This window comes from Vipera ursinii (assembly GCF_947247035.1).
Source record: "Vipera ursinii genome assembly, chromosome: 7".
In the NCBI taxonomy this organism is placed as follows: domain Eukaryota; kingdom Metazoa; phylum Chordata; class Lepidosauria; order Squamata; family Viperidae; genus Vipera; species Vipera ursinii.
In genome coordinates this window covers 21,965,309-21,993,228 of record NC_139521.1, presented here as the reverse complement: position 1 = coordinate 21,993,228, position 27,920 = coordinate 21,965,309, and the positions used below count along the sequence as shown (strand labels likewise).

The window sequence follows — 27,920 nt, the reverse complement described above, 5'->3', positions numbered from 1 at the left end:
GGCAGTTTACTATGAAATCGGGTTCATAATCACAGCTGCCCTCGGAATCTTATTTGTCTTGTTGCTTCCGCTGATTGGGCTCTGTTTCTGTCTGTGCCGGTGTTGTGACAATTGTGGTGGAGAAATGCACCAGAGACAGAAGAGGAATGCCAACTGTCGGAGGGGCTGCTTTGCTAGCCTCCTCTTTGTAGCTACATTGCTAAGCAGGTAAGCTAAACACAGAGTAAATTTGGGTTGACTGCCAAAGAACTAAATGTGTCTTTTATTTCTGAAGAATTATACCAGGAATTATACCCACATATTTAGAGACTTCTAATATTTTTTCATGATAGTTATCAGAAACTTTAGGTCTTGAATCTGGGTTTTCTCTATCCTACCTATTTTCCTGAAGAAGAGAAGTCCCAAAAATAAAAGACCTCCAAGAGAAGAAGGAGGGGTTTCCCCCCACCTTTTGGCTATTGGAAGCAGCAAATTTTACCCTTTAGGGAGGGAAAAGACTAGAAAAATCTGAAAAATGAACCAACACTGACATCTATTGGTGGGCAAGGATTAATTATTTGAGGACAAATTTCTGTCTCTGACCTTCAAAGTTTTCAATAAACACAGCTGTGTAGATAAAGTGAGACTAACAAATCTGAGGCAATGCATACTTCACAAGAGGAAATATATGATAAGCAGAAACCATTTCAAAGGACAATGATTTTAAACTACAAAGAAATACAGAACAACTTTGAAAGTATGAATCAACTTATCTCCAATTTAATTTTACTCCAAGAAATCTCTCAGGAAAATATAGCAGAGATGACTGAACATAATTCTGAGGATAGAGACTTAAAGATGGAACCTTATAAAACAAAATAATATGATTCAATTCAAGTGGAAGAAAAGATAACTTACATCTTAACACTTTGAAGCAACTTTGAGGATAAGAAAAAAGACTGGAAAAATATGAGTGATTCAGCAAAGTACATTGATTAAGAAAGACACTGGGCAGAGAAAAATATTAAAATGGAAACCAAGAAAATAGTTGATGGTACCTATCAGAGAGAATACTTAAAAATTTGTTTGAATATGGTTAAAGAAATAGAAAAACTTTGGAATATACCACTTTTAGAGGGATGAATTTTCCAACTAATACAGTATGCTTCTTTCCTTTCTGTAAAGAAAAAAAAGCTGAAATGACTTAAATAAAGTAAATGTCCTAGGTACTTAAATGTGACTGAATTTAGAAAAGCATAAAAAATGTTTTGAATTAGAGTTAAGGGATTAGATGATTAAATCTATTGAATGGAATGCTTAAAGATTAAATAGATTAAATATATTCTTAGCTATGGTTAAAAAGAATAAGAAATTGAGGAAATAAATATATATTAACTTAGGAGGAATATATATTTTAAGTAGTATGTTATTTCTTATATCTCATTGCTTTTGCTTTTTTTCTTCTCTTTTTCATTTTTCTTCTTTTCTCTTTTTTATTCTTTTATCTATTTCTTAAGAAATATAAAGTGCGAGAGGGCTTATATGGAAAAAATAGAATTAAATCTACCAATGTAAATTTAATTAATCAATGAGAAAATTGTCGCTTGTAAGAATATTTAGAACTTGGTGGGAGAAATAAACTGAAATAAGTATTGTAACAGGATTTATGATAAGGCAACCAAAATGACTAATAAGAAAAGAAATATATTAATATGATTATTATTTTTAGGAATATTGGAAGAACTATATACTTAACTGTTATTTATCAAAATAATAAGAATTGTATTAACCTAATGTTTGCAAAAAAGGATACTTTGGGGAAAGGGGAAATTAACTAAAATTAACATATGGAATATAGATTATAGAAATTAATTGTTAAAGATTGTTCTACAAATGTAACCCAGACATACTGTTTACCAATTATTGAGTGATTTATGCTTTGCTAAAAAAATCAATAAAATATATATTAAAAAAAGAAACTGAAACAGAATAACAGAGTTGGAAGGGACTTTGGAGGTCTTCTAGTCCAGGGCTTTTCAACCTTTTCACCCATTGTACCACTTTTAGGATATGGCAACATCCGAGTACCACCAGTTGCCTAGCTCCAGCCATCTCTCGGTTAGGCTTGTGCAGTGCTGCCACCAGTTCAGCTCATTCCCCTCCCCCACTACCACTTTTCTAGCATGGTCGTGTACCACCTGCCAGGTGCCAATGTACCACAGGTGGTACCCATACCACTTGTTGAAAAGCCCTGTTCTAGTCCAACCCGGTGCTCAAGCAGGAAATGCTATACCATTCCAGACAAGTAGCTGTCCAGTCTCTTCTTAAAAGCCTCTAGTGATGGGGCACCCACAACTTCTGAAGGCAACCCATTCCATTGGTTAATTGTTCTCACTGTCAGGAAATTTCTCCTTAGTTCTAGATTGCTTCTCCCCTTGATTAGTTTCTATCCATTGTTTCTTGTCTTGCCTTCTAGTGCTTTGGAAAATAAGTTGACCCCCCTCTTCTTTGTGGCACCCTTCAAAATATTGGAAGGATGCTATTATGTCACCCCTAATCCTTCTTTTCACTAAAGTAGACATACACGATTCCTGCAACAACAGATCCAGCTCAGGAGCCCAGCTAAGCAGCCCAACACTAGAAAAGAGGCAACTGAGAGCAGTGAACAGGCAGCTGAATAGCAGACAAGAAGGGAGGCTGCTGGATCACAGTATATTCAGGAATAGCCTAGACCCATACTCCAATCTAGATAGCTCAGCTCAAGTGGGCAGCCAGGCAGCCGCCCTGAGTCTTCGGAGAAGGGCGGGATATAAATGGGATTAAAAAAAAAGAATCAGTGAAGGGGAGAAATGCAACAGCAGGATCAGTGGGCAGCACAGAGATGGACAGCACAGCAGCAGCAGCAGAGGAGCATTGAGTTAGAGAGCTCTGATTTCTAAAGCTGAGTGACCGGCTGACTGGAGCAGACCATACAGTGGAGCTGAGCCAACCAGAAAGCTGAATGGCAGACCTCTCAAGAGCAGAGATGAGGTCGAAAAGACCTAAACACCAAAAGAAAAGAACGGGGCTGACAGAAAAAACAAGAGGCCAGAGCAGCGAACAATGGAAGTGAAGGCAAAAATTAAGCTTGAGGTCCCAATAGAAAGGGAGGGTAGACCCCAGTAGAGAATAAAAATAAATACAAGTAGGGGCAGACCCCTGGAATGCCCTTGAGTGTACACTCCATAACACCTTGAAAAATTCCAGGGGCTACACTAACCCTGAATTGGAGGTGCTTTACTTTAAAAGCCCCCCTGTGCGTTACAATGGTCTGTGCAGCAGCTGTGGCCTTGTCCACAGGTAGCTGTTGATAAACCTGTGCCAATTCTAACTTCGCAAAAACCGTACCCCCTTGGAGTGATGCCAGGATGTGGCTAACAACTGGCACCGGGTACGCGTGCTACTTAAGTGCCCAATTAATGGTGCACTTGTAATCAGTGCAAATCCTGACCTCCCTGTTGGACTTAAGTGGTGTGACAATTGTGGTTTCCCATTCACCCCCATCTACGTGCTGTAGTACCCCTTGTTCAACTAGCTTATCCAGCTCAGCATGTATTTTGTGTTTAAGCGCAAATGGCACTCTGTGGGGTTTGATCCTGATAGGCATTACAGCAGGATCAAGTTTAAAGGCTATCGGAGGGCCCTTGTACGTTCCAAGGCTAGTGTCAAAAACATCCGTGAACTCCTCGCATATTTACGCTAAGTTTGTGTCCGGTTGATTCCGGTGACTTGGATGCCCAAAGCATCAAACCAATCAAGTCCTATAAGGCTTGTTCACTGACCCTCCACTACAATAATGTCCAGGGGCCCTGAGAACCCCTTGAATTTGACAGCCAGTGTGGCCTTGCCCTTGACGGTGACTCGAGAGTTCTGGAAGTTGGTCAGGATGATATAGGATGGCCTAAGCTTGGCCCACCTCTTGCTGCAGTTGCAGATGAACTGGAATGTTTTGAGTGAAATGATGGACACAGCTGACCCAGTGTCCAGTTCCATCCTGCAAGGGATACCGTGCAGCTTCACCTGAACTCAGAATTTGGGCTTGAGGGGGCGGTGAGCTCCCATGCGGCAAATGCTCTGGCAGCTGTAGCAAAACCCTACGCTAAACTGCCCTGGGTCCCCGGTACCTCTCCTGATCAGAATGTCCAATTGGCGGTCCTTCTGGCAACCTCTGCAGACTGAAGCAATGTGGCTGGTTTTCCTGCAGGCCCGACACGTGGCTGTCCAGAACCTGCAGGCCATGCATTGGTGGTGGCCGCCACAACCCAGACACCAAGAGAAGAGAGTTGCCTTGTAAGAAGTCCTTTGCTGTTGGTCGTTGTGCCATTGTTGGTCATTGGGCCTTTGAAGCTTGTCCACTTTGTGGTTGCTGTTGATGTCTTCTGTAAGTTCAGCATCCTTGTGGTGGATGGCCTGCTCGTGCTGAGTGCTTTTGGCAGGCTGCATGGCTTTCACGGCCCCACCGGTGGCTTCATCCGCCATGATCTCCTTCAATGCTTCCTGGAGCAAGAGTGTCTCTTTGGCAAAGAGTTTCTGCTGCAGTTCTCTGCTCTGAAGTCCACAGACGAGTCAGTCTTGAAGCCTTTCTTCTAAATTGGTGAATTGGCACAGACGTGAAGCTTGTCTCAATGCCATGATGAATTCTGTGGCTGTTTCACCCGGCTGCTGAACTCTCTGTTCGCATGTATGCCTCCAAGCTATTACCGAAAGCTTGGGCTGGAAATGGTTGCCAAGCCATTTCTTCAAGTCCGCGAACATTACGCACTCCAGCTGTGCCTGTGTGACCAAATTCTCAACGATATTGAATGTTGCAGGCCTGCAGACGCACAGGAGCGTTGTGGCCTTTAGGCCCTCTTTGGCGACTTGGTTGGCGTGGAGGTAGTTTTCAACCCTTGAGAGGTACGACGACCATCTCTCTGGGTGAGTGACATCAAATTCTTCCAGCTTTCCAACCTTCGCCATCTCGGGAAGTCTTCATGGCTGGGGCTCATCTTCTTCCTTGTCCTGCTCCTTCATAGGCCCAGGAACTGGTCTGCAGGGCTGGTGGTCGCTAGCATGGCTGTGCTAGGCCGACCGAGGGGGGGGGACACATTCCCTACCAAGCGCCTTGGCTGGCCTCACCCCCTAGTGACTTTCAGCACTTTGGAAGGAGCAGAATCCCACCTTCATCACCCGTGTTGTGTACTGGGTTCTTTGCACCAAGCGAGAGAGTTCAGGCAGGAACATGCTTTATTGAATACAGGAACTGAACTGTTAACCAAGGCTTCTATGCAGCTATTTATACTTTGGCCACTAGGTGGTGGCCAATAGGTTTAAAGGAACCTATTCCCGCCCTAGAGCCAACCAATGGTGGTCCTGGAGATGGCCTGTCTGAGGAGCCAGCGACCGTTTCCCAACTCCCTGCTTAAGCAATGTCACAGCATTCAAAACCCATGTGGTACAGTTCAAGTAAAACTAGGCCCAATACATTACAGAACCTGCGTACAATATTGAGGGAGTATAAGCAACTATAAACTTAAGGTGCTAGGAGCACAAGTAGTGTTCTCATCAGTACTCCCAATGAAAGGCCAACACCCATTGAGGGAAAAAAGAATTCTAAAAATAAACCACTGGCTAAAGGGTTGGTGTCGCCAAGAATACTTTGTTTTTCCGGACCATGGACTGCAAGGGATGGGCTGCATCTTATGAAAATAGGGGAAAATGTACTCAGAAAAAGACTGGCCCAATTCATCAAAATGACTTTAAACTAAAATTGAGGGGGAAGGGTGACCAATCCTTAGAATATCTAGAACAAAAGACCAATCATAAATCCCAAGAAAACAAATCAAACAATGAGGTAGGGAGTGATGAGAAAAAAAAGAAAAACTCAAACAATTAGGAGATGCAGGAAATATACCCATGGAGAGGCATAAAAGTCCTAAATGCTTATATATAAATGCTCAAAACTTGGGGAACAAACAGGGTGAACTAGAAGCAATAGTACATGAGGGCAGGTATGACATAGTTGGCATTACAGAAACCTGGTGGAATGAAACCCACAACTGTAATTGACTGGTGGATGAATACAAATTGTTCAAAAGAAATAGATCTACAAAAAGAGGAGGGGGAGTTGCACTATATGTAAGAGAATACTACATATCTACAGAAATTCACGTGATCAAAGATAAAATCCTACCAGAATGTAAATAGGTCAATATAAAAGGGGGAAAAGGGACATTGCCATAGGTGTATATTACAGGCCACCCAACCAATCAGAAGAAATAGATGAATTCTTTGCCAACCAGTTAACAAATGTATATAGGAAACATACCACAGTAGTAATGGGAGACTTCAACTATCCAGATATCAACTGGGAGACAAACTGCAGTGAGTGGGAGATTAATCAGATTCTTAACCAACCTAGCCAACAACTTTATCATCCAGAAGGTAGAGGAGGGAACTAGAAGTAAAGCTATACTGGACCTAATTCTTAATAATAGAGAAGAAGTGATACAGGGAGTTGAAGTTGCTGGAAGCTGGGTGAAAGTGACAACGTCATACTAGAATTCAATATAATGCAAATACAAGCAACAGAAAATAATTCAACCAGTGTCTTAAACTTCAAAAGAGCTGATTTTAAATTCAGAGAGAACCTAGGAAAGATTCCATGGATGAAAAGCCTAAAGGGAAAACAACTCAAGAAGCATGGGAATCTCTGAAAAATGTGATCATAAAAGCCCAGTCCACCACAATATCACTGAAAAACAAATTCAGGGAGAAACCAGCATGGCTGCACAAAGATCTCTCTGACAAACTGAAAAACAAAAAAGACAAAAACAAGTACAAAAAATGGAAAGAGGCACACGTAACTAAGGCTGATTATTAGCAGACAGCCAGAACATGCAAAGTTGAAGTCAGGAAAGCAAAGGCTCATAATGAACAAAGACTTGCAACAGAAGAGTTCTGATTTGCCGCTGCAACTGCTGCGGACATTTGGAAGACAAACTCCATCTTCCACATCCAATTTCACATCGCTGGGGGACCCTGGAAAAGGTCAAAAATTGCCCTGTAAGCACAATCAGCAAGGAGGAGATTCCCGCTGGATCACAGGAGGATGGTAGCCCTACTGTTTGATCCGGCGCAGCCCTCCAAACTGGCCATAGAAATATGGCTCATGACTAGGCTGCAGACAGCCGAAGTCAAACTTACCACCAGGCACCTATAAAGCAGCACGGATGAGACTGGGTGAGATCTGAACCTCTCTTCAATCCTAACTATTTTTTCCACCTGTATAAGCTACCCAATGTATTTTTCCCCTTGTAGAGAGGGAAGGGAAACTCAATCCCACCCACTAAAAACAGCAGCGACTGACTATCCAGGGGAGTTTAAAACAAAATAATAACCTGATTTTAACTGGATTTTTATTTGTCTAAAACTTGAGGACTAAAAGATTTTCTATCCTTATTGAAGCTTTGGATTTTTATTTACAAAAAAGAAGTAAAATTGGAAAAAAGGGCTATAAAAATCTTGGTTTTTTTTAAAAAAATCCTAAATGTATGGGCGACATCTTTGGCTAAACCTGATACTGCAATCTGTTATTGCCTAGAAGAGACTTGGCTTGAATCCCAGACTATAGGTAAGACTTGTAATCTTGGCAATCAGCTGTGAGAAGCCCAGCTGTGTTCTATACTCAATGATAAAAATTATTTTCACTCTCTGATTGTAAAGCTTTTAATTCACACCATTAAGAGAACATGGATGAAGATCAGGAACAGATTTTATTTATGCTGAAAGCAATTCATGAAATTATTCTTAAAGCTACTGATGAAATAAGAGGCTACAGAGAAAAATAAGATGTCAGCCTAGAGATACGAACCCAAACTTTGATTACAACCAAAGAATTAACTACACAGAATATATAGAAGTGGAGGGGGCGGAGCCAACTGTCAGAGCGGGCGGCTGTGTGAACGGAGCTCTCTCCTCGCACAACCTCTCACCCAGTGTTCGCGGGGGCTTTTCGGAGCTTCAGGAGGTCCTGTAGGGACATCCGAAGTTGCAGGCAGCCCGGAGAACCTTCATGAGCGGCAGTTCGTGTTGAAGATCCGGAGAAAGTCTGATGCGAGCGAACCGGGGAGAAGGAGGCCAGTAATGGCCGACATGAAGATCTGACAGAGGGACGGAGCTAGCACGTAAGCAGCGGGACAACGGTAGAGCGGAGCTGACGGAGAGTGTATCCGAATATTAAATAGGAAGCGCTTGTGAAAGAGGTACTGGTTCGAAGTGGGAGCCTCACGGAGAGGGAATAAGCGGCGATAGAAGTCTGGAGGGAGGCATTTGGCAAAAACAGCAAGGGAAAGAAAGCCGAAGACTATATGACTGTATTCTAGCTGGAGAAAAGCTACAACAAGTCAAAGTCTGAGCTTTGGAGCCTTAGAGACTGAACTCTGGATTGTCGGGCGTGGAAAGCGATCAGCTTGGTCTAGTCTGGTCTATCCTGGTAAATTTTGAATTTGTGAACTTTTGAAACTTTTGAAATTCTACTCTACTTGTCACGGGCGGCCATTTGATATAGCAATTTAGTAACTGGAGGTTTGTTTAGTGGGACACCTACTGGTCTTTGACAGCAGAGGAAGACGGAAAAGGTGCCAATTTCTGCGCCGGAAACGGGGGGGGGGGAAAGAAGAAGAACGTGACTTTGATTATATTCATACTATAGAATTCTATTATATAAATTGCTTAGTTGGTAATAAGTATCTGGTGGTAACTGTTTTATATATCTTTTGTCATAGAGTTAAAAGGTTTATATAAGACTCAGGGTATTATACATTGATAAAACGCTGTTATAATTGGGGAAACATGACAAGTATCTCGGGAGCAACTAAGCCTAGCGCTGGCAAAAAGGCAGCAGCACAGGGACAGGGGATGGCCTCAAGTCCCTCCAATCAGAAATCTATAGAGGATATGCTGCAAAGGGAAAGATCTAACTCGAATTCCTTTAAAGATTTACATGCCCTTTTGCAAAACCTACACGAGGCAATGGCCAAAAACCACGAGGAGATGAAGAGAGAAATAGGCCAAATAAGAAACGACACTGGTGAATTAAAGGGGAAAATCCAAGCGATAGATGATAAATTTGAAGGGATTCAACAGCAATTAGTCAAAAATGAACAAAGACTTCAAGATATGGAAGCTAGAATGGAAAAAGAGGAAAAGAGAGTAGATGATTTAAATGAAACACTCCTTCAGGCTAATAAGGAATTAGAAACAACAGTCATTTTTCTGGAAGCAGAAAAGGCTGCTCATTATCTACGCTTCCAGAATGTTCAAGAAAAAAGAGGGGAAGATCTGTTGGTCATGATGGCAGAACTGATGGCAAAGGCACTCGGTGTAGGGAAGGAGGAAATGCTGGCGGAAATTGATGAAACATACAGGGTCCAAACTAATTATGCGAGAAGGCACAACCTCCCAAAAGAAGTACATGTAAGGTTAGTTAAAAAATCAATTCGGGATGAGCTTCTGCATAGATCTAGAGAGGAACCATTAGAATTTGGGGGCCAACCAATCACCATCCTTAAACAGATACCTAAAAGGATGAGGGATCTGAGACGCGGCTATCAATTCTTAACATCCAAACTAATAAGAGAAAATGTAAACTTTAGATGGCTAACTCCAGAGGGTATTCTTGTTACGTGGCAGGATAGAAGGCATAGACTGGACACGATAGAGAAGGCAGAAGATTTTTACAAACGCCACTTCCATAGCCAAGAGGAAGTAGATTTAGAAGATCAAGATGGAAGGGAGGTAAGAGAAAGAGATACAATACGTGTGGCAATGGATGGGAAGATCTTAGCTACAGAGGATAGAAGGAACAAATCCGGTGAGTTAACAGAGAAACATGGAACTAGAGACAAGGAAGAGAGAGAGCCCCGAATCACGAGATCCACAAAAACCAGAAATAAGTAAGATGAAGGGAGGTGAGTGTAGTATTATGTCTGTGAATATTAATGGATTGAATTCGCCAGTGAAAAGGCGGAAATTTTTTAATAGGCTTATTCACCAACAATTGGATATCGTGGCAATACAAGAAGTCCATATAAAGGAACAACAAAAATATTTGTTAGTACAACCAAGAATAGGGAACCTATTCGTTTCCTTAGACCGACACAAGAAAAAGAGAGGAGTGGCACTATATGTAAACCCAAAATTGACTGCAAAACAAATTTATAACGATAAAGAGGGTAGAATACTGATAGTCGAGGTTATAATAAATCACAGGAAGGTCATGATGGTAGAGATATATGCCCCAAACCATAACCAAGAACAATTTTTCAAAACACTTCACAATAAGATATGTAGCATTGATTATGAGGAGATTTGTTTAATAGGAGATTTTAATGCTATCCTAGATATAAATTTGGATTATATGGGAAAGACGCTTAGGAAAAAGAAGAGAAGAACTCTACCGAGATCTTTTCTTAACTTGGCTGAGGAACTAAATATCCAAGATGTCTGGAGGGAAAGAAATCGTAAGGCTAGACAATATACATACTACTCCAACCGACATAACTCATGGTCTAGAATAGACATGGTGTGGATGACGAAAGAAATTAGTTCAGAAATAGATGAGGTACATATAGCGACAGGTACTTGGGCAGATCACAATCCTATTAAACTTATCTGGAAAGGTTCCAAAAAAATATCCAGATGGACGCTTCAAAGAGCAATTTTAAAAGAAGACGAATTCAAATCTAAGATGGAGAGAGAACTAAGTTTTTTCTTTAAGGAAAATAAAGCTATAGACACCTCAGTACAAAACAATTGGGATACAGCTAAGGCAGTGATGAGAGGGGTAGCGAGGGCATATATGGTATATAAAAATAAGGGGAAAAGACAACAACGGGAAAGATTAGAAGAGGAATATAAGAGCTTAGAAGTTACACTCCAACAAGATCCACAAAAAGAGAATATCAAGCAATCTATGGATCTGATTAAACACAAACTTAACATTCTAGACAAAGAGAAATTGGCACAACAATTGAGAAACACGAAACAAAATTTTTTTGAAAATGCAAATAAACCGGGCCGGTGGCTCGCATACAAATTGGGAAAACAAAAGGGGAAAAACTGGATTCACGAACTACGAGATGAGGAAGGGAGAATATTCCACCAGGAGGAAAAAAAAAAATTATAGCCCAGGAATTTTATGAACGTTTATATAAAGAAGATAGCCAGGCAAGTGTGGAGAAAATGGAGGAATATTTTCAAAGAGCCAAACTACCTAAGGTCACAGAAGATACCAGAAATATGTTAAACGAGGAAATTCGACTATCTGAGGTGATAAAAGCTATTAATGCACAAAAGAATAATAAAGCATCGGGACCCGACGGTCTTCCATCAGAGATTTATAAAGAATTACAAAATATCCTAGCTCAACCCCTAGTGGAGGTATTTAACGCAGTATTAGAAGGCGCAAGGACGCCTAAATCCTGGCTAGAGGCAAACATAACCCTTATTCCGAAAGATAACACAGACCATACATTAATCCAAAATTACAGACCCATATCACTTCTTAACTCGGACTACAAGATATTTACATCAATTATAGCGGAACGATTGAAACGATTTCTGAATGATTTCATACACGCAGATCAAAATGGTTTTCTCGCTAAGAGACACACTAAGCACAACATTAGAATAATATTAGATACATTGGAGTACTATGAATTACATAGCGAACAACAGATGGCATTACTTTTCTTAGACGCCCAAAAGGCATTTGACAATGTTAAATGGTCTTTTTTGTGCCAACAGCTTAGCTTTATGAATATGGGAGAAAAATTTATAAATACAATTAGGGCAATTTATGACAATCAGGAAGCAAAAATAATTATTAATGGGGAAGCATCTAGCAAGTTTCAAATTCAAAAGGGAACACGGCAAGGCTGCCCCTTATCACCGTTGCTGTTTATATTGACTCTTGAAGTATTAACGAGAACTATAAGAAACGACCCAAAGATAAAAGGATTAACCATTAAAAAGGAAACCTTTAAATTGCAAGCTTTCGCGGACGATCTAGTTTTTATTATGGAGGATCCATGTCAGACGGGACCAAAGCTATTGGAAGAATTATCTAAATATGGTGAGGTTGCCGGACTGCGAATAAATAGAAATAAGACCAAGATGATTGTTAAAAATATGACCAATAAACAAAAAGGTAATCTGGCCGAAATCACGGATATAGAAATAGTCAAGAAAATAAAATATTTAGGGATTAACATTACGGCTAGATGCACTTCACTCAAAAAGGATAATTATGATAGTGTAGTGAATCAAATAAAAGGTGACCTGGAAAGATGGGGAAACCTAAAACTCTCATTATTGGGAAGAATCGCTGTCATTAAGATGAATATTCTGCCTAAAATCCTGTTTCTGTTTCAGAATATCCCAATTCAACTCGACTCTAAATTTTTTCGAAATTTGGATAAATTATCACTAAATTTTATTTGGCAGGGGAAAAAACCAAGAATTAAATTGAAATATTTACAAGACACGAAGGAAAATGGGGGTTTTGGATTGCCAGACTGGGAATTATATTACCACGCCGCGGCCCTGAGCTGGATTAGAGAATGGGTAATCTTGAGAAATAGAAGACTATTAACTTTAGAGGGTCACGATTTGCAATATGGCTGGCATGCCTTCCTATGGACGGAGAAACAAGGTCTTTTCTCGCATTTTCAAAGACACCGGATCAGGCAAGCGCTACTCAATACTTGGAAAAAAATTAGATCTCACAATTACACCAAAATACCGGTCTGGCTATCCACCCTTGAAGCGATAGTTTACCCAAATCTGTTTGATTTGGGTAACATAATCTCATACAAGGATATTCTGAATGAGGAGGGGGAATTGAAACTTAGGAATGAACTAGAATTACAAGGTATAAAACTCGATTGGTGGGCCTACTTACAAATCCAATCGAGATTTAGGAAGGATAAAAATGAATGGGGGATATATACCTCTGAAACAGCATTGGACAAAATATTATTGGGACCGGACTCTAAACAAATAAGGAATTTTTATAAATTACTTTTGGGATATAAGCTGTTTGAAGAGCAAGTGAAAGACCCCATGTTGATCTGGGCTAACAATTTAGGACATAACATCGACCTAGATACTTGGCAAACAATTTGGGATAGGAATAATAGGATAACACTGGCCTCATCGTATAAAGAAAATTTATTTAAAATGTTTTACCGATGGCATCTTCCCCCAGCCCGCTTAGCAAAAATGTACACAACAGCATCTCCCAAATGTTGGAAGTGTTCTGAAGAGATAGGCACATACTTCCACACGTGGTGGTCTTGCAGTAAAACACAAAAATTTTGGAGAATGATTTGGATTTGGCTGAAAGAAATATTGAAACAAGATCTGGAGTTTAGTCCAGAACTTTTCTTGTTGGGAATCACGAAAGAGAAATATCCTAAAGATGTGCTATACTTAACGATCCATATTATCACAGCAGCTAGAATATCATTTGCGCAAAAATGGAAAAAGAATGAGATCCCAGGACAAAAAGAGGTTATTAGGAAAATTTGGGATTGCGCTGAAATGGACAAATTAACTTTGGAATTAAAGAATAAAGATCAATCAGACTATTATAGAATTTGGAACAAATTGTATCTTTGGATGGATAAAAAGAAAGGTCTCTATTAGGTTTTACAGACTAGCTCACTGTTTTAAATATTGTGGTATTTCACCGATTTGTAATCTAAGTGTATTTAAGTGTATTTTTGATGTACATATATACATGTATATATATATATATTTAAACATTGTAGACAAAAAGGTTTGTCAGCTCGCTGGTACTGTGTCCAATGTTTTTAAATAATAAATTTAATAAAATTTTTTTTTTTTTAAAAAAAAAGAATATATAGAAGTGGAGCAATCAAATGCTTTGATAGAAGATCCAGCTGATCAACAAATACAGTTAATGGAAAACTCAGAAAAGGGATTGACAACTTTGAAAATGGAAAAGACTTTCTATATAAACCATTAGAAACCTGAGGATCAAGAAGAAGAACAGACCAAAGGGAAGATAAACATTTCAGGACAACCTCGCCGAGAGAGAAAAATAGAGAGATGATTGGTTAGCCCCTTCAAAAAAATGGTGATTGGATGGCCTTTCTTATTTCAAACAATATATACAATAATAGAGGGAGATCTATACGACGATTTAAAAGCATAGACATGGAAGGCGAGCTGGCAAAGAAAGAAAGCTAGACTAAGGCTGAAGAAAATTGGGGCTTTGATTTACTAGTAAGGATTAAAATAGAATATACTTGATTTAATAAAATACGTACTTTGAATACTAGATTTTGTTATGAATTGAGATAGAGAAAAGTGGTTATTTTAAAATTCAGAACAATAAATATTAAAAGTTAAATCTGAATATTTATTTGTTTATAAAGATTGAATGTAAAGCTAATTAAGATACATATAAGCTAAAGATATATTGATAAACATAATAAACATGTTTTCATTTAGCTGATATAATAAAAATTGCATTAGCTTAAATATGAGATAAATAGATATTAAGAGAAAAATAGAGGAAGTATTTGATGTTGAAACGAGAAAATTTGGTTACTAAATTTAAGATGTTTGGAAATTAATAGAAAATAAGAATGTTATACTGTATTATCAATTAGTTGATGTAAGATGGTAAGAAATAGAATGTATCCAAATAGATAAGATGTGTATTCTGAATATTAGAGTTTGTGATGAATTGTGATAATGGGAACTTTGTTACTTAAAACTTGGAAATTATAAATATTAAATGTTAAAGTTAAACATTAACCGGAAATTAAAAATTGGGGAAAACTAATTAGGACATTGATTGTCTATAAAGACCGAATGTTAAAATAATAAGGATATGTATAAGCCAAAATTATTGATAAATGTAAGAATGTCATTTTTATTTAATTGATTTAATAAGAATTGTATTAGTTTAGAAGGAGACATTGAATACTGAGGGGAAAAGAGAGGAAAAATTTGATGTAGTAGTTTGAGACTTGTACTGAAGATACCTGTACAGTATGTTATTGTATTATCGATTGGCCCAGCCACCACATTGCTTTTTGAATACTTAAATGTACACCTAGAAAATCAATAAAACATTTATAAAAAAAGACTTGCAACAGATATCAAGGACAATAAAAAATTTCCTTTCAGCATATTGATAACAAGAAAAAAGTAGGTCCACTAAAGAAAGAAGATGTCAAGGAAGTGACAGGCAGTAGAGAGAAAGCAGAGCTGCTTAACTCATTCTTTGCACCAGTCTTCACACAAAAAGAAATTATAGCAAAAAAAAACTACTGCAAAAGACAAACTAGAAACAAAAATTAAAATAAGGTAAGAGAACACCTATCTGACCTTGATGAATATACTGTAAATCACCGAGTCCCGACAGATTACAGTACATCCCAGAGTTCTGAAGGAGCTAGCAAATGTTATCTCAGAACCATTGTACCATATCTTTCAAAACTCCTGGAGCACCAGGGAAATACCTGAGGATTGGAAAAGGACTGATGTGATCCCCATCTTCAAGAAAGGGGGAAAAAACAGACCCAGGAAACTAGAGACCAATCAGTCTAACATCAATACCTGGTAAAGATACTGGAAAAGGATACTGGAAAAGGAGAAGCAAACAAAGCACGGATTTGTTAAAAACAGATCATGCCTTGGATTATAAATCTGTTATCATGATGGGGGACTGGAATGGAGTTTTGGTCCCATCTGAAGACAAGAAGGGATCCTCCAAAAACTTTTTTAATTCGAAATTGCCTAAAGCTTTTTTTGATTTGAAGGAGGATCTGGAATTAAGAGATGTATGGCGAGAAAGGAATATGTGAGACAGAGATTTTACCTTTTTTTCGGATAGACATAACTCTTTCTCTAGGATTGACTTTATTTTGATTACTACTGATCTTTTTTCTTCGGTTAAGAATGTTAAGATTTTCCCTAGGACAATGTCTGATCATAGTCCTGTTTGGTTGGAGTTTTTTGCTGATGATGGTAGTAGAAGATCCTGGAGGCTGAATGAGACTTTATTTACAAATGACTTGTTCTTGCAGAAATGTACAGAACACATGAAAGAATTTTTTGTTATAAATATGCATAAAGGTACATCGATGGAAATGGTTTGGGATGCTAGTAAAGCTTATATGAGAGGGGTTTTGATTTATAGGAACAACGCCTACAGGCGTAAGCAAATGCAAAAATGTTTAGATCTTGAGGAAGAGATTAAATCTAAGGAGAAAAAGCTTATTTTGAATCCATTGGATAATAATTTAAGGATTTCAATACATTTACTGAAAGAACAATTTAACATGCTACTAGCTGATCAAGTAGCAACTAATTTGCCCTATGCTAAACATAATACTTTTTGTAACGCTAATAAGCCTGGTAGATGGTTGGCTTACCAATTAAGGAAGAAACAGAAATCACGTACTATAGATAAAATAGAATATAAAGAAAAAGAAGTCTACCAACAAAATTTGATTAAGAGGAGTTTTTTAGATTTTTATTCGAAATTATATTCTAAAGAAAATATACAAGCTTTAGATATAGACAAGTATTTACAGGGAGCTCATTTTCCGAGACTCTCAAAAGAACAACAACTTGAGATGAATTGCCCAATTACATCAGAAGAAATTTCTTTAGCTATTAAACAGTTGAAATTGGGCAAGGCTCCGGGAACAGATGGATTAACAGCAATTTACTATAAAATGTTGTTAGTCGAAATGATTGAACCCTTAAAGATTTTGTTTAATGAAATTCAGACTGGAGGTGCAGTTCCTCCATCATGGAGGACAGCTTTTGTATCATTGATTCCAAAGGAGGATCAAGACCTTACTCAACCTAAAAATTATAGACCTATATCGCTTTTGAATACAGATTATAAGATCTTTGCTAAAGTATTGGCTAATAGATTAATGCAAGTTTTGAAACAAATGATTCATAGTGATCAATCGGGATTTATATCTGGGAGGTATATGAAATATAATGTAAGACAAATTGTAAACTTGCTTGAATATTTGGATAAGAACAACCAAGTCTCCGCAGCACTGATATTTTTGGATGCAGAGAAAGCCTTTGACCAATTGAATTGGCAATTTTTATTGAGAGTTGTTGAGGAGATGAATTTTGGAGAAGGTTTTTTACATACTATTAAAGCTATATGGTGGTTCAGTGGGTTAGGACGCTGAGCTTGTCGATCAGAAGGTCAGCAGTTTGGCGGGTTGAATCCCGAGTGCCGCGTAGCAGAGTGAGCGCCTGTTACTCGTCCCAGCTTCTGCCAACCTAGCAGTTCGAAAGCACATAAAAATGCAAGTAGAAAAATAGGGACCACTACGGTGGGAAGGTAACAGTGTTCCGTGCGCCTTTGGCGTCTAGTCATGCCGGCCACATGACCATGGAGACGTCCTCGGACAAGCGTTGGCTCTTCGGCTTTGAAACGGAGATGAGCACCGCCCCCTAGAGTCAGAAACGACTAGCACACATGTGCGGGGGAACCTTTACCTTTTTAAAGCTATATATCAACAACAAACTGCACAAATTATAGTTAATGGGGGGCTAACAGAGACCTTTAAAATTGAAAAAGGTACAAGGCAGGGATGCCCCCTATCACCATTATTGTTTGTTTTAACATTAGAGATTTTATTAATTAAAATTCGAAAGTCCTCTATGATAAAGGGAATTAAAATAAAACAGAATGATTATAGATTGAGAGCTTTTGCTGATGACTTGGTTGTGACAGTATCTCAACCGTTACAGTCGGTTATAGATTTGATGGAAATTATAACTCAGTATGGTAAGGTTTCTGGGTTCAAGGTGAATAGTAATAAGACTAAGATATTATCTAAGAATTCATCTACGAGTGAAAGGGATATGTTATCTAAATTAACAGGTTTTGAAATAGTGAAAAAGGTTAAATATTTAGGAGTATATATTACAGCTTCAAATGTAAAATTGTATAAGAATAATTATGAAACACTATGGTTGAAGGTACAAAGGGATTTAAATAATTGGAAAAAATTACAATTATCTTTATTGGGAAGAATTGCAGTTGTTAAAATGAATGTTCTGCCAAAGTTTCTCTTTTTGTTTCAAATGATACCTATATTGAAAAAGGATGCCAACCTTGATCAATGGCAGAAGGGTATTAATAAATTTATTTGGGCGGGGAAAAAACCAAGAGTTAAATTTAAGATTTTACAAGATGCTAGGGAAAGAAGGGGACTTAAGGCGCCGAATTTGAAATTGTATTATGATGCGGTTGCCTTGACGTGGGTTAGCGATTGGCTTAATTTAACTAATAAGAGAATACTTCATCTTGAGGGTTGGGATTTGATATATGGATGGCATGCATATTTGCTTTACGATAAGAAGGTGGATAGGGCTTTTAAATCCCATACTCTTAGAAGTGCTTTATTGCGTGTCTGGAAAAAGTATTATTATAAGTTAAATTATAAAATACCGATTTGGGGAATTCCTGGACACGCGATAGAGGGCGTATCTATGGGAGTGAGTTTGGATATGGTTTCTTATAAGGAATTACTTAGATTGGAAGGGAATGATTGGCAACTTAAATCATTAGATGAGTTAAGACAAGAAAACATAAGTTACTCTTGGTTTCAATATACCCAATTGAAAGCTAGGTGGAAGTTAGATCAAAAGGTTGGCATCACAATTACAGAGGAAAATTTAGTAAAACAAATTAGAGACTTAAATTGTGCACATATAAAGAGGATATATAATGCTTTAATTGAATTGGATTCAGAAATGGAATTAGTTAAAGATTGTATGATAAAGTGGGCACAAAATATTCAGGAACCAATTTCGCTGGACACTTGGGAGATAATTTGGGTCAGAAATGTTAAATTTACTCAGGCTCAAAACTTAAGAGAAATTTTTTATAAAATGTTTTATAGATGGCATCTGGATCCCAAGAAGTTGTCTAACATGTATCCTAACTTACAGTCTAAATGTTGGAGATGTGGTAGTTTAGAAGCCACCTATTTTCATATGTGGTGGACTTGTAGAAATATAAAAGCTTTTTGGATTAAAATTTGGTGGAACATTCAAAAGATTTTTAAGAGAAAGATAAAGTTTTCTCCGCAATTGTTTTTATTGGGTATTGTTGTATATTGTGATGTTAAAGAAACCAATTTGATGTTGAATATGATAACAGCAGCACGGTTACTGGTGGGACAATATTGGAAGAAGGATAGTTTGCCTACTATAGAAGAATGGGTGTTTAAAGTTTCGAATCTTGCAGAAATGTCTAAGATTTCTGCTTACTTGAAAGATCATTCACAGGAAAGATATATTTCAGTTTGGAGGAGATGGATAGATTATATTCAGAATAAATATGGGACTAAAAAGTTCCATTTAGCTTATGAGTAGATTTTAGAGGGATATTGTTATTGATCTTAGTGTTGGTACTTTGTATGTATTTATGTTAAAGGGGAGTTAAAGCACATTATGAATTTGGTTAATTGTATATTATGTATAATTTTTATTTAGAATATGATTATTATAAGGAGCCTTGGTGGAGCAGTGGGCTAATGCCTCCTTAAGTAACACCAGCTGCCTGCAATTAGTGCAGGTTCGCATCCCACCAGGCTCAAGGTTGACTCAGCCTTCTATCCTTCCGAGGTAGGTAAAATGAGGACCCAGATTGTTGGGGGCAATTAAACTGACTTTGTAATAATGCCGCTTGGGGTGTGTGTGAAAGCCCTAATAAGCAGGCATATACATAGAATGAAGGCTACTGCTAAGCTTGTAAGCCGCCCTGAGTCTTCGGAGAAGGGCGGGATATAAATGGAATTAAAATAAAATAAATAAATAAATAAAAATAACTATAATCCTGTATTTAGCTCTGGGAAGTGGAGGGGGGAAAGTGGGCGGGTTTGGGGTGGGGGGGATTTGGGGATATATTGTAAAATCTTGTTTTTGTAAAACTCTTTAATAAAAAAACAGATCATGCCAAACCAATCTTACTTCATTCTTTGATAAAGTGACTAAATTAGTAGACCAGCGAAATGTTGAGGACATAGTATATTTAGACTTCAGCAAGGCATTTGACAAAGTAGACCACAACCTACTTCTTCGTAAACTAAAAAAAGGTGGGATAGACAACCTCATTACCAGATAGATTTGTAGCTGGCTGACCATACTCAGCAAGTAGTCCTCAATGTTACTAAATCCACATGGAGAGAAGTAAGCAGTGGGGTAACACAAGGCTCCGTCTTAGGCCCAGTATTCTTTAATATTTTCATAAATGACTTAGATGAGGGAATAGAAAGAGAACTAATGAAATTTGCAGATGACACTAAACTGGCAGGATTAGCGAACAACCCAGAAGACAAACTCAGGATCCAAAAAGATCTTGACAAACTTGAATAATGGGCCCTATCCAAGAAAATGAGTTTTAATGTGGAGAAAAGCAAAGTTTTACATTTGGGCAGGAAAAATCAAAGGTTTAAGTACAGATTAGGTGAGATCTGGCTCAAAAAGAGTAACTGTGAGAGGGACCCTGGAGTCCTAGTGGATGATCCCTTGTCTATGAACCAGCAGTGTGCAGCAGCAGCCAAAAAATCTAATACAATCCTGGGTTGTATAAACAGGGGCATAGAATCAAGATCATGCGAAGTATTAGTACTGCTTTATAAAACCCTAGTAAGACCACACCTGGAATACTGCAACCAATTTTGGTCATCATACTACAACAAAGAGGTTGAGACTTTGGAAAAAGTTCAGAGAAGAGGAACTAAAATGATGTCAAACTATCCTCCAAAGCACCAGAGGGCAGGACAAGAAAGAGCAGTTGGAAATTGATCAAAGTGAGAAGCAACCTGGAATTAAGGAGAAACTTCCTAACAGTGAGGACAATTAACCAGTGGAACAGCTTGCCTTCAGAAATCATGGGTGCTCCATCACTGGAGGTTTTTAAGAAGAGACTACACGGTCACTTGTCTGAATTGGTATAGGTTCTCCTGCTTGAGTGGGGCACTGGACTAGGAGAATTCCAAGGTCCCTTCCAACTTCTATTCTATTCTATTCTATTCTATTCTATTCTATTCTATTCTATTCTATTCTATTCTATTCTATTCTATTCTATTCTATTCTATTCTATTCTATTCTATTCTATTCTATTCTAGACATACCTAGTCATTTGTCATAGAGTTTAGCCTTCAGACCCCTATCATTTTTGTTGCTCTTCTTTGTACGCTTTCTAGGATATCAACATCTTTTTTGTATCATGATGACCAGAATTGGATGCATTATTCTAAGTATTGCCTCACCAGTGCAACGTAGAGTGGTACTCTCATGTCTCGTGATCTTGATACTATCCCTCTATTATACATCAATTAATTAAAATGCGGTCCTGAGAATCAGAATCAGAATACTATTTTTCTAGTTACCGTATATACTTGAGTATAAGCCGAATTTTTCAGCCCACTTTTTGGGCTGAAAAAATCCACTTCGGCTTATACTCCAGTGAACAAAAAAAAAAGAACTTCTACCCCCGTTTGGAGAGCTGCTGCTTTCATCAAACATGGACGAAGGCAGCAGCTCTCCAAACAGGCTGCGGCGGTTTGGAGAGCTGCGCGCGCAGCTCCGCCGCCACCTCTGCAAGCCTCCACTGAGAGAATGGGGCGGTGGAAGCTTGCCACCCATTTTCTCGGCGAAGACTTGTTTCGGGGGATCCAGCCTCTGTCACCCCCTTCTCTCAGCTGGGCAGCTGAGAGAAAGGGGCGGCAGAAGCTGCATCCCCCGAAAGAAGTCTTCGTTGCTGAGACAATGGGCGGCAAGCTTCCCCGCCCCACACTTCGCGGAGCACTCCAACGCCTTGTTTTCTCGTCTCACGGAGACTTGTTTCGGGGGATCCAGCCTCTGTCACCCCCTTCTCTCAGCTGGGCAGCTGAGAGAAAGGGGCGGCAGAAGCTGCATCCCCCGAAAGAAGTCTTCGTCGCTGAGACAATGGGCGGCAAGCTTCCCCGCCCCACACTTCGCAGAGCGCTCCAATGCCTTGTTCTCTCGTCTCACGGAGACTTGTTTCGGGGGATCCAGCCTCTGCCGTGCTGCACCGAGAGAACAGCAAGCCGCCCCATTCTCTTGGCGGAGCACTCCACCACCCCATTCTCTCGGCAGCTTGCCACCCCGTTCTCTCATCTCAGCAGAGACGTCTTTCGGGGGATCCAGCCTCCAGCTGCTGCATTTCCCAGCCTCGGCTTATACTCGAGTCAATAACTTTTTCCAGTTTTGGGGGGTAAAATTGGGGGTCTCGGCTTATACTCGAGTCGGCTTATACTCAAGTATATACGTATATTAAATGCTGGAATACCCTTTAGAAGCATTTCATATACGTGTCCCCACTATCACATATCAGGGTATAATTATCCCATCACCTTGTTTAAAGTAGTTGTATGCGAAGGAAACAAAACATTACAATTGCACCTTCCAGTAAGTCATATTTAAAGTTACCATACTTCTGAATATGTAGACTCCACGTATCTGGTGTGACAAGTCTAAGCCACCTAGGCTAAAGAGGAGATCTGGGGAAAAGATGAGAATCCTTCCTAAGCAACACATTGTAGTTCCCAATGAGCTGCCTAGTTGATAAGGAATCGCACAGCCAGAATTTTTCAAACTCCAAGACTCCCACCCAGTTGTATTTCTTATGATTGCCCAGAGTCTTTTGAAGTAGATGGTCATAATAAATTTAATAAAATGGGTAATCTACCAATTTTCTTTTAAAATCACAGTTGTTTGTATGTAAAACTTGTGAAGTCTTTTCCTCCAGCAATGCTTGAAAGGAGATTGTGGATGCTGAAATAACAATATAGAACAACTCAGAGTATTGAATATTGTTAATTTTTGTTGACTTAAGCCTGCCAACAGTGGCTTTGAGAATCTCCTTCAATTCTCACTTCCCTTATTCAGATTATTTGGACCCTGCCCAAAGACATGAACTTAAAACCATTCTTCAGTATTATCATAAGATTAAATCATTAAGGTAGTCCTCAACTTACAACCATTCATTTAGTGACCATTTGAAGTTACAATAGCACTGAAAAAGTGACTTACGACTGTTTTCACACATACAACTGTTGCAGCAGCCTCATGGTCATGTGATCAAAAGTTGGATGGTTACTATTTATAATGGCTGAAGCGTTCCAGAGGCATATGATCACCTCTGGAACGCTTCAGATCATAAAGTGAGGCAAAATTCACTTAACAACCATCTCATTCAGCAACAGAAATTTTGGGCTCAATTGTAAATGTAAGTTGATGACTACCTGTATTACATACACTAACGTGGCTCTCTAAAACAGATATTAACAGATAGCAACATAAGTGGCCACTTCAATATCAGAAAATAGTTCCCTGATAATTTTTCTGTGGTTTGGATAACAATATTATTTAACTGTAAAAGTAAGAATAATTCTTTCTTTCTGTATTCTCTCTTACTACCTAGTATTGGGGTGTTTTTTGCCTATGCGGCTAACCAGCATCTCACAAGCCAAGTCCAAGGAGCCAGGGGACTCATAAGCAATAATTTCAGAGACCTTCAGATGTTCCTGAATGGAACTCCTGGGGTAATGTACCTTTTTCCTTTGGGTGGCTTCATGTCGTGTTAGGAAAGTAGGCATGCCATGATTCTGTGGCTGGATTTAATTTTACACTTACCTGGTAGTACAAGATATTAGAAATATTATTAAAAGCATGCCATTTAAACCTGAGCTCCTATTTAACAATTAATTATATTGATTGTAGTGTGCACCACTAATTGCAATATTGCACAGCATTTTATTTTTAACAATCTTCCAGTAAGTGTGGGAATCTTGCCATAATAAAAATGGTCATTTAAACTTTTGAGTGGGATGTGGCTAGCAGTAAAAGATCTGTCTGATCATCCATTACCCTTTAGAAAAAGTAGAGTGTAATCACAAACTTATACTCAAGTTTACCAGTAGTTAATATTAAGAGTTTATATAATCATCATGATTAGGAGAAAAATTCCCAATCAGGCCATAAAGTAGACTGAATATTGAAGTGTCATCTATCTCATTAAGCTAGAATTCCAGAGCTTTTGTGATGCTGCAAGTGAATATTACTGCCTTGGTATACATGGGTATGTGATCAGTCCTATGTTTGTTGCTTTCTTTGTAGCAAATTGACTATTTGGTGAATCAGTATAACACTACCAAGAAGAAAGTGCTTTCTGATCTTAATAGTAAGTATATTTTTAAGAGACTTGGATCTGAAGGAGCTTGTTCTCATAGTTTTTGCTCTTCAATTTGCTAAGGATTACAATACTCTAGTTATGTACGAAGCATGTTATCTAAACACTAAATGCTAAATAACAGAAATATCAAAGTATTAAATAACTCATCTTGGTGTAACACAATGACTTAAGTTCTAAAGGAACTTTGGCAGGACAATTATGAGGCTATGATTAGTGGTAATTAGTAAAGGAAATTATTTTCAAAGTGGTTTCTGTAAAGGATTTTTTTTCAGCCAAGGAGAAGCATCACTGTGCTCTCACAAAGAATGTCCATCCAGGAATATTTTTTCCTATTAAATTTATTTATTTAGTGTGTGGCATATCATACATGGACTAGCAATATATTTTAATATTTCACCTAGATTAGTAAAACACAATTTAACAGCAGTCCCCAACCTTTCTGTCTTGGCAGTGCGGGGGGTGGGGGTGGGAGAAGAGATGGTTCTGTATGAGAGGCAGGAGCGTGTGAGAGCACAGCTCCTTTTGTGCACAAATGGAGCTTGGAGCATGAGCGCCCACCACTCACACAAGTGGAGCTACATGCTTGAGAGAGAACCCGCCACTTGCACAATTGGAGCTCTGTGCAACCACACGCTCATCTGATGCTCCTGCAGCCCAGTTCCAAATGGGCTGTGGCCTGGTTTTGGGTGGGGTTTCATGACCCCTGCAATAAAATATAAAATATAAATGTTAAAAAAAAACAATGTCTAGGCCATCTGACTATTGAAGTGTAGCATTGCTTACATTAAAAAAAATGAGATACTGAACCTCCCCTACTGCCAGTCATGATGTGATCTACAGTTTGATGTGAGACTCCACAGTCACACTGAGGGGAGGATATTATGTCCCATTTACATAGAGAGTCCCAGCAGATGCCATGTGAAATGTGAATCCGATTTAAGATTGTCCATTGCTGACATGGTCGTTCAAAGCCTGGTGACCTTTATTGTCATTTTTTGTGTGTACATACTGGCACACATTTTAAATGAAATTCTGATGCCTGCTCTCAAAAGAAAAACTTTTTCTTTTGAGAGCAGGCATCAGAAGGTGTGTGTGTGTGTGTGTTTAGAAGTAGACAAATGAATAGAATAGAATAGAATTGGAAAGGAACTTGGAAGTCTTTTAGTCCAGCCCCCCACTCAAGCAGGAGAACCTATACCATTTCAGACAAGTGACTGTCTAGTTTCTTCTTAAAAACCTCCATTGATGGAGCACCCATGGTTTCTGAAGGCAAGCTGTACCACTGGTTAATTGTCCTCACTGTTAGGAAGTTTCTTCTTAATTCCAGGTTGCTTCTCTCTTTGGTCAGTTTCCAACCATTGTTTCTTGTCCTGCCCTCTGGTGCTTTGGAGAATAATTTCACTCCCTCTTCTTTGTGGCAGCCCCTCAAATACTGGAATACTGTTATCATGGCACCCCTATTTCTTCCTTTCTTTAGACTAACAAAATCCAAGTCCTGCAGCACATTCTTCGTATGTTTAGTCTCCAGGCCTTTGATCATTTTAGTTGCTCTTCTCTGAACTTTCTCCAAAGTCTCAACATCTTTTTTGCAGTATGGCAACTAAAATTGGTTGCAGTATTCTAGGTGTGGTCTTACTAATCAATATGTTTTGCTGCATCATTTGTTTCCCTATAGCAAAGGTCTGCAACCCGCGGCTCCGGAGCCGCATGCGGCTCTTTCAGCCGTCTCCTGCGGCTCCCAGTCCTCTGCCATGTGCAGTCCAAAAAAAAAAAAAGGTGGGACTAAAAAAGTTCAACCAATCAATTCAAATATGCAGGGTAGGTGCATTTCTCGCCTTGGCTCCACTCTTCAGTCAAACCCTGCTCTGCACATGCGCGCATGTACGTGCATGTGCACACATTTTTTGCGGCTCCCAGTTTTTCCTTTTGGGAGGGAACCGGTTCCGAGTGGCTCTTTCACTGTTTCAGGTTGCTGACCCCTGTACTAGGGCTTTATAAAGCAGTACTAATACTTCACATGATCTTGGTGGAAAGGAGTCAGGGGGGAGGAGTAGGTGACAGGCACTGCAAACACTTTTTGCACCTAGGAGCTTCCTTTGACTCTCCTCTCCCTCAAAGGCAAAGAGAAAGTGGCAGAAAGGAGACAGATCTTTGCAAGGTAGTGAGTCCAATGCGACAGGAAGGCAGGGGGAAGCATGAGGTATCTTAGTAGGTCGGGGAGGGCTTGGGGCCTTGTTCAATCACTAGCCCCCCCATGGCCTTTCCCACCCTGAATACCTTATGAGATACTTCATATGCACTTAACGAACCATGCATTCGATTAGTGAATGCGTGGGCGAAAGCAGAGAGTGATCCTGTTCAAGGTACTCCTATGAATCCTTGAGTTGAGAATGGAATGGGCAGTCCTCAAGTTACAAATGTAGTGGAGCCTGCACATTCCATTTGTAACTCAAGGACTACCTGTAATTGCCTGGATGCCTTGCCACAAATGCTTAGTATTTGTTGGGTCCTGAAAAAAGTTCAGAACTTTCTGACAATGAGCTTGCTTTGGTGTTTTCTGGCACTTTTCAAATTGGCTCTGTTCTAAGTACCAGCATATCACTGGATTTAAAAACCACATTCCATACTTTCAACATCTTGCTAACCTCATGTGTCATCCATGGTCTTTCATTAGGCTGCACAGCAATGTTTTTAAGGACAGACATCCTCAATGTACTTCTGAATATATGCAAACGCAGAGGTGGCATACACCTCTACATTAATATGTTGGTTATCTGTTGCAGCTTCTTTAAAGATGCCCCAATCTGTTCACTCAAAGCAATCTTGTAATGTTTCTACAGCTCCCTCCGCCTAAACCCTCACCTGCTTCATGGCTGGTTTCTCTCTAAGTAATAGAGGCTTATATGCTGGGATAAGCAGCACAGAGAGATGGTTAAAAGAGCCAAGATGGGGCGGGGAATAGCTTTAAATGCATTCTTGTTGTTATAATAGGAAAGATCCAGTGTATTCCCACCTCTGATTGCAAAATTGCTTTCAAATCAATCTGATTAAAATCCCCACTACAATAAAGGCACGTTCTAAGCAAATAGTTTGTAAGTTATTGATGGTACAATAGAGAACATTCAGTGCCTCATTTCTATTTGCATAAGGAGGAATATACACAGCTATAATACTGTAATAACCAGGGCTTTTTTGTCATAGAACACTCAGAACGGAGTTTCAGCATCTTTTTTGGATGGAACCTTGTAGGGTAGGCAAGGCAGGTTGTGTGACATGTGTGAGTTCCGGCACCTTTTTCTTTTACAAAAAAAGCACTGGTAATAACAGTAACTTTTCTAGGCAAATATAAGGGCCTACATTGATAATCAAAAGCTGTGTATCAGAGGAGCACTGATTTGAGAGCACTTTAGCATTATTACACCATTTGGCATTTATATAAAAACAGACACCCCCTCTTCGGGATTTGCCACTAAGAGAAAAACTCCAGTCCAGTCAAAATGTTGAAAATCCCACCAAGCTAACAGAACTATCCGGGATAGAGTGCTTTAACCAGGTTTCTGTTGCAATAATGACAAAGCAATCTCTCACCTCCCTGTTTGTTATTAAATCTGAC

The 27,920-nt window shown here is 39.1% G+C and overlaps 1 protein-coding gene across 1 annotated transcript in view; it reads left to right on the top strand.

The window, feature by feature from the left end:
* PROM1 (prominin 1) overlaps nucleotides 1-27,920 on the top strand; it is a gene marked incomplete at its 5' end in the record, with an annotated part of 294,047 nt that overhangs the window by 120,028 nt on the left and 146,099 nt on the right. The window contains 3 exons of the mRNA XM_083366948.1: nucleotides 2-207; nucleotides 23,537-23,657; nucleotides 24,232-24,295. Coding sequence (XP_083223074.1) covers nucleotides 2-207; nucleotides 23,537-23,657; nucleotides 24,232-24,295 — 391 coding nt within the window. The remainder of the gene's footprint in view (nucleotide 1; nucleotides 208-23,536; nucleotides 23,658-24,231; nucleotides 24,296-27,920) is intronic.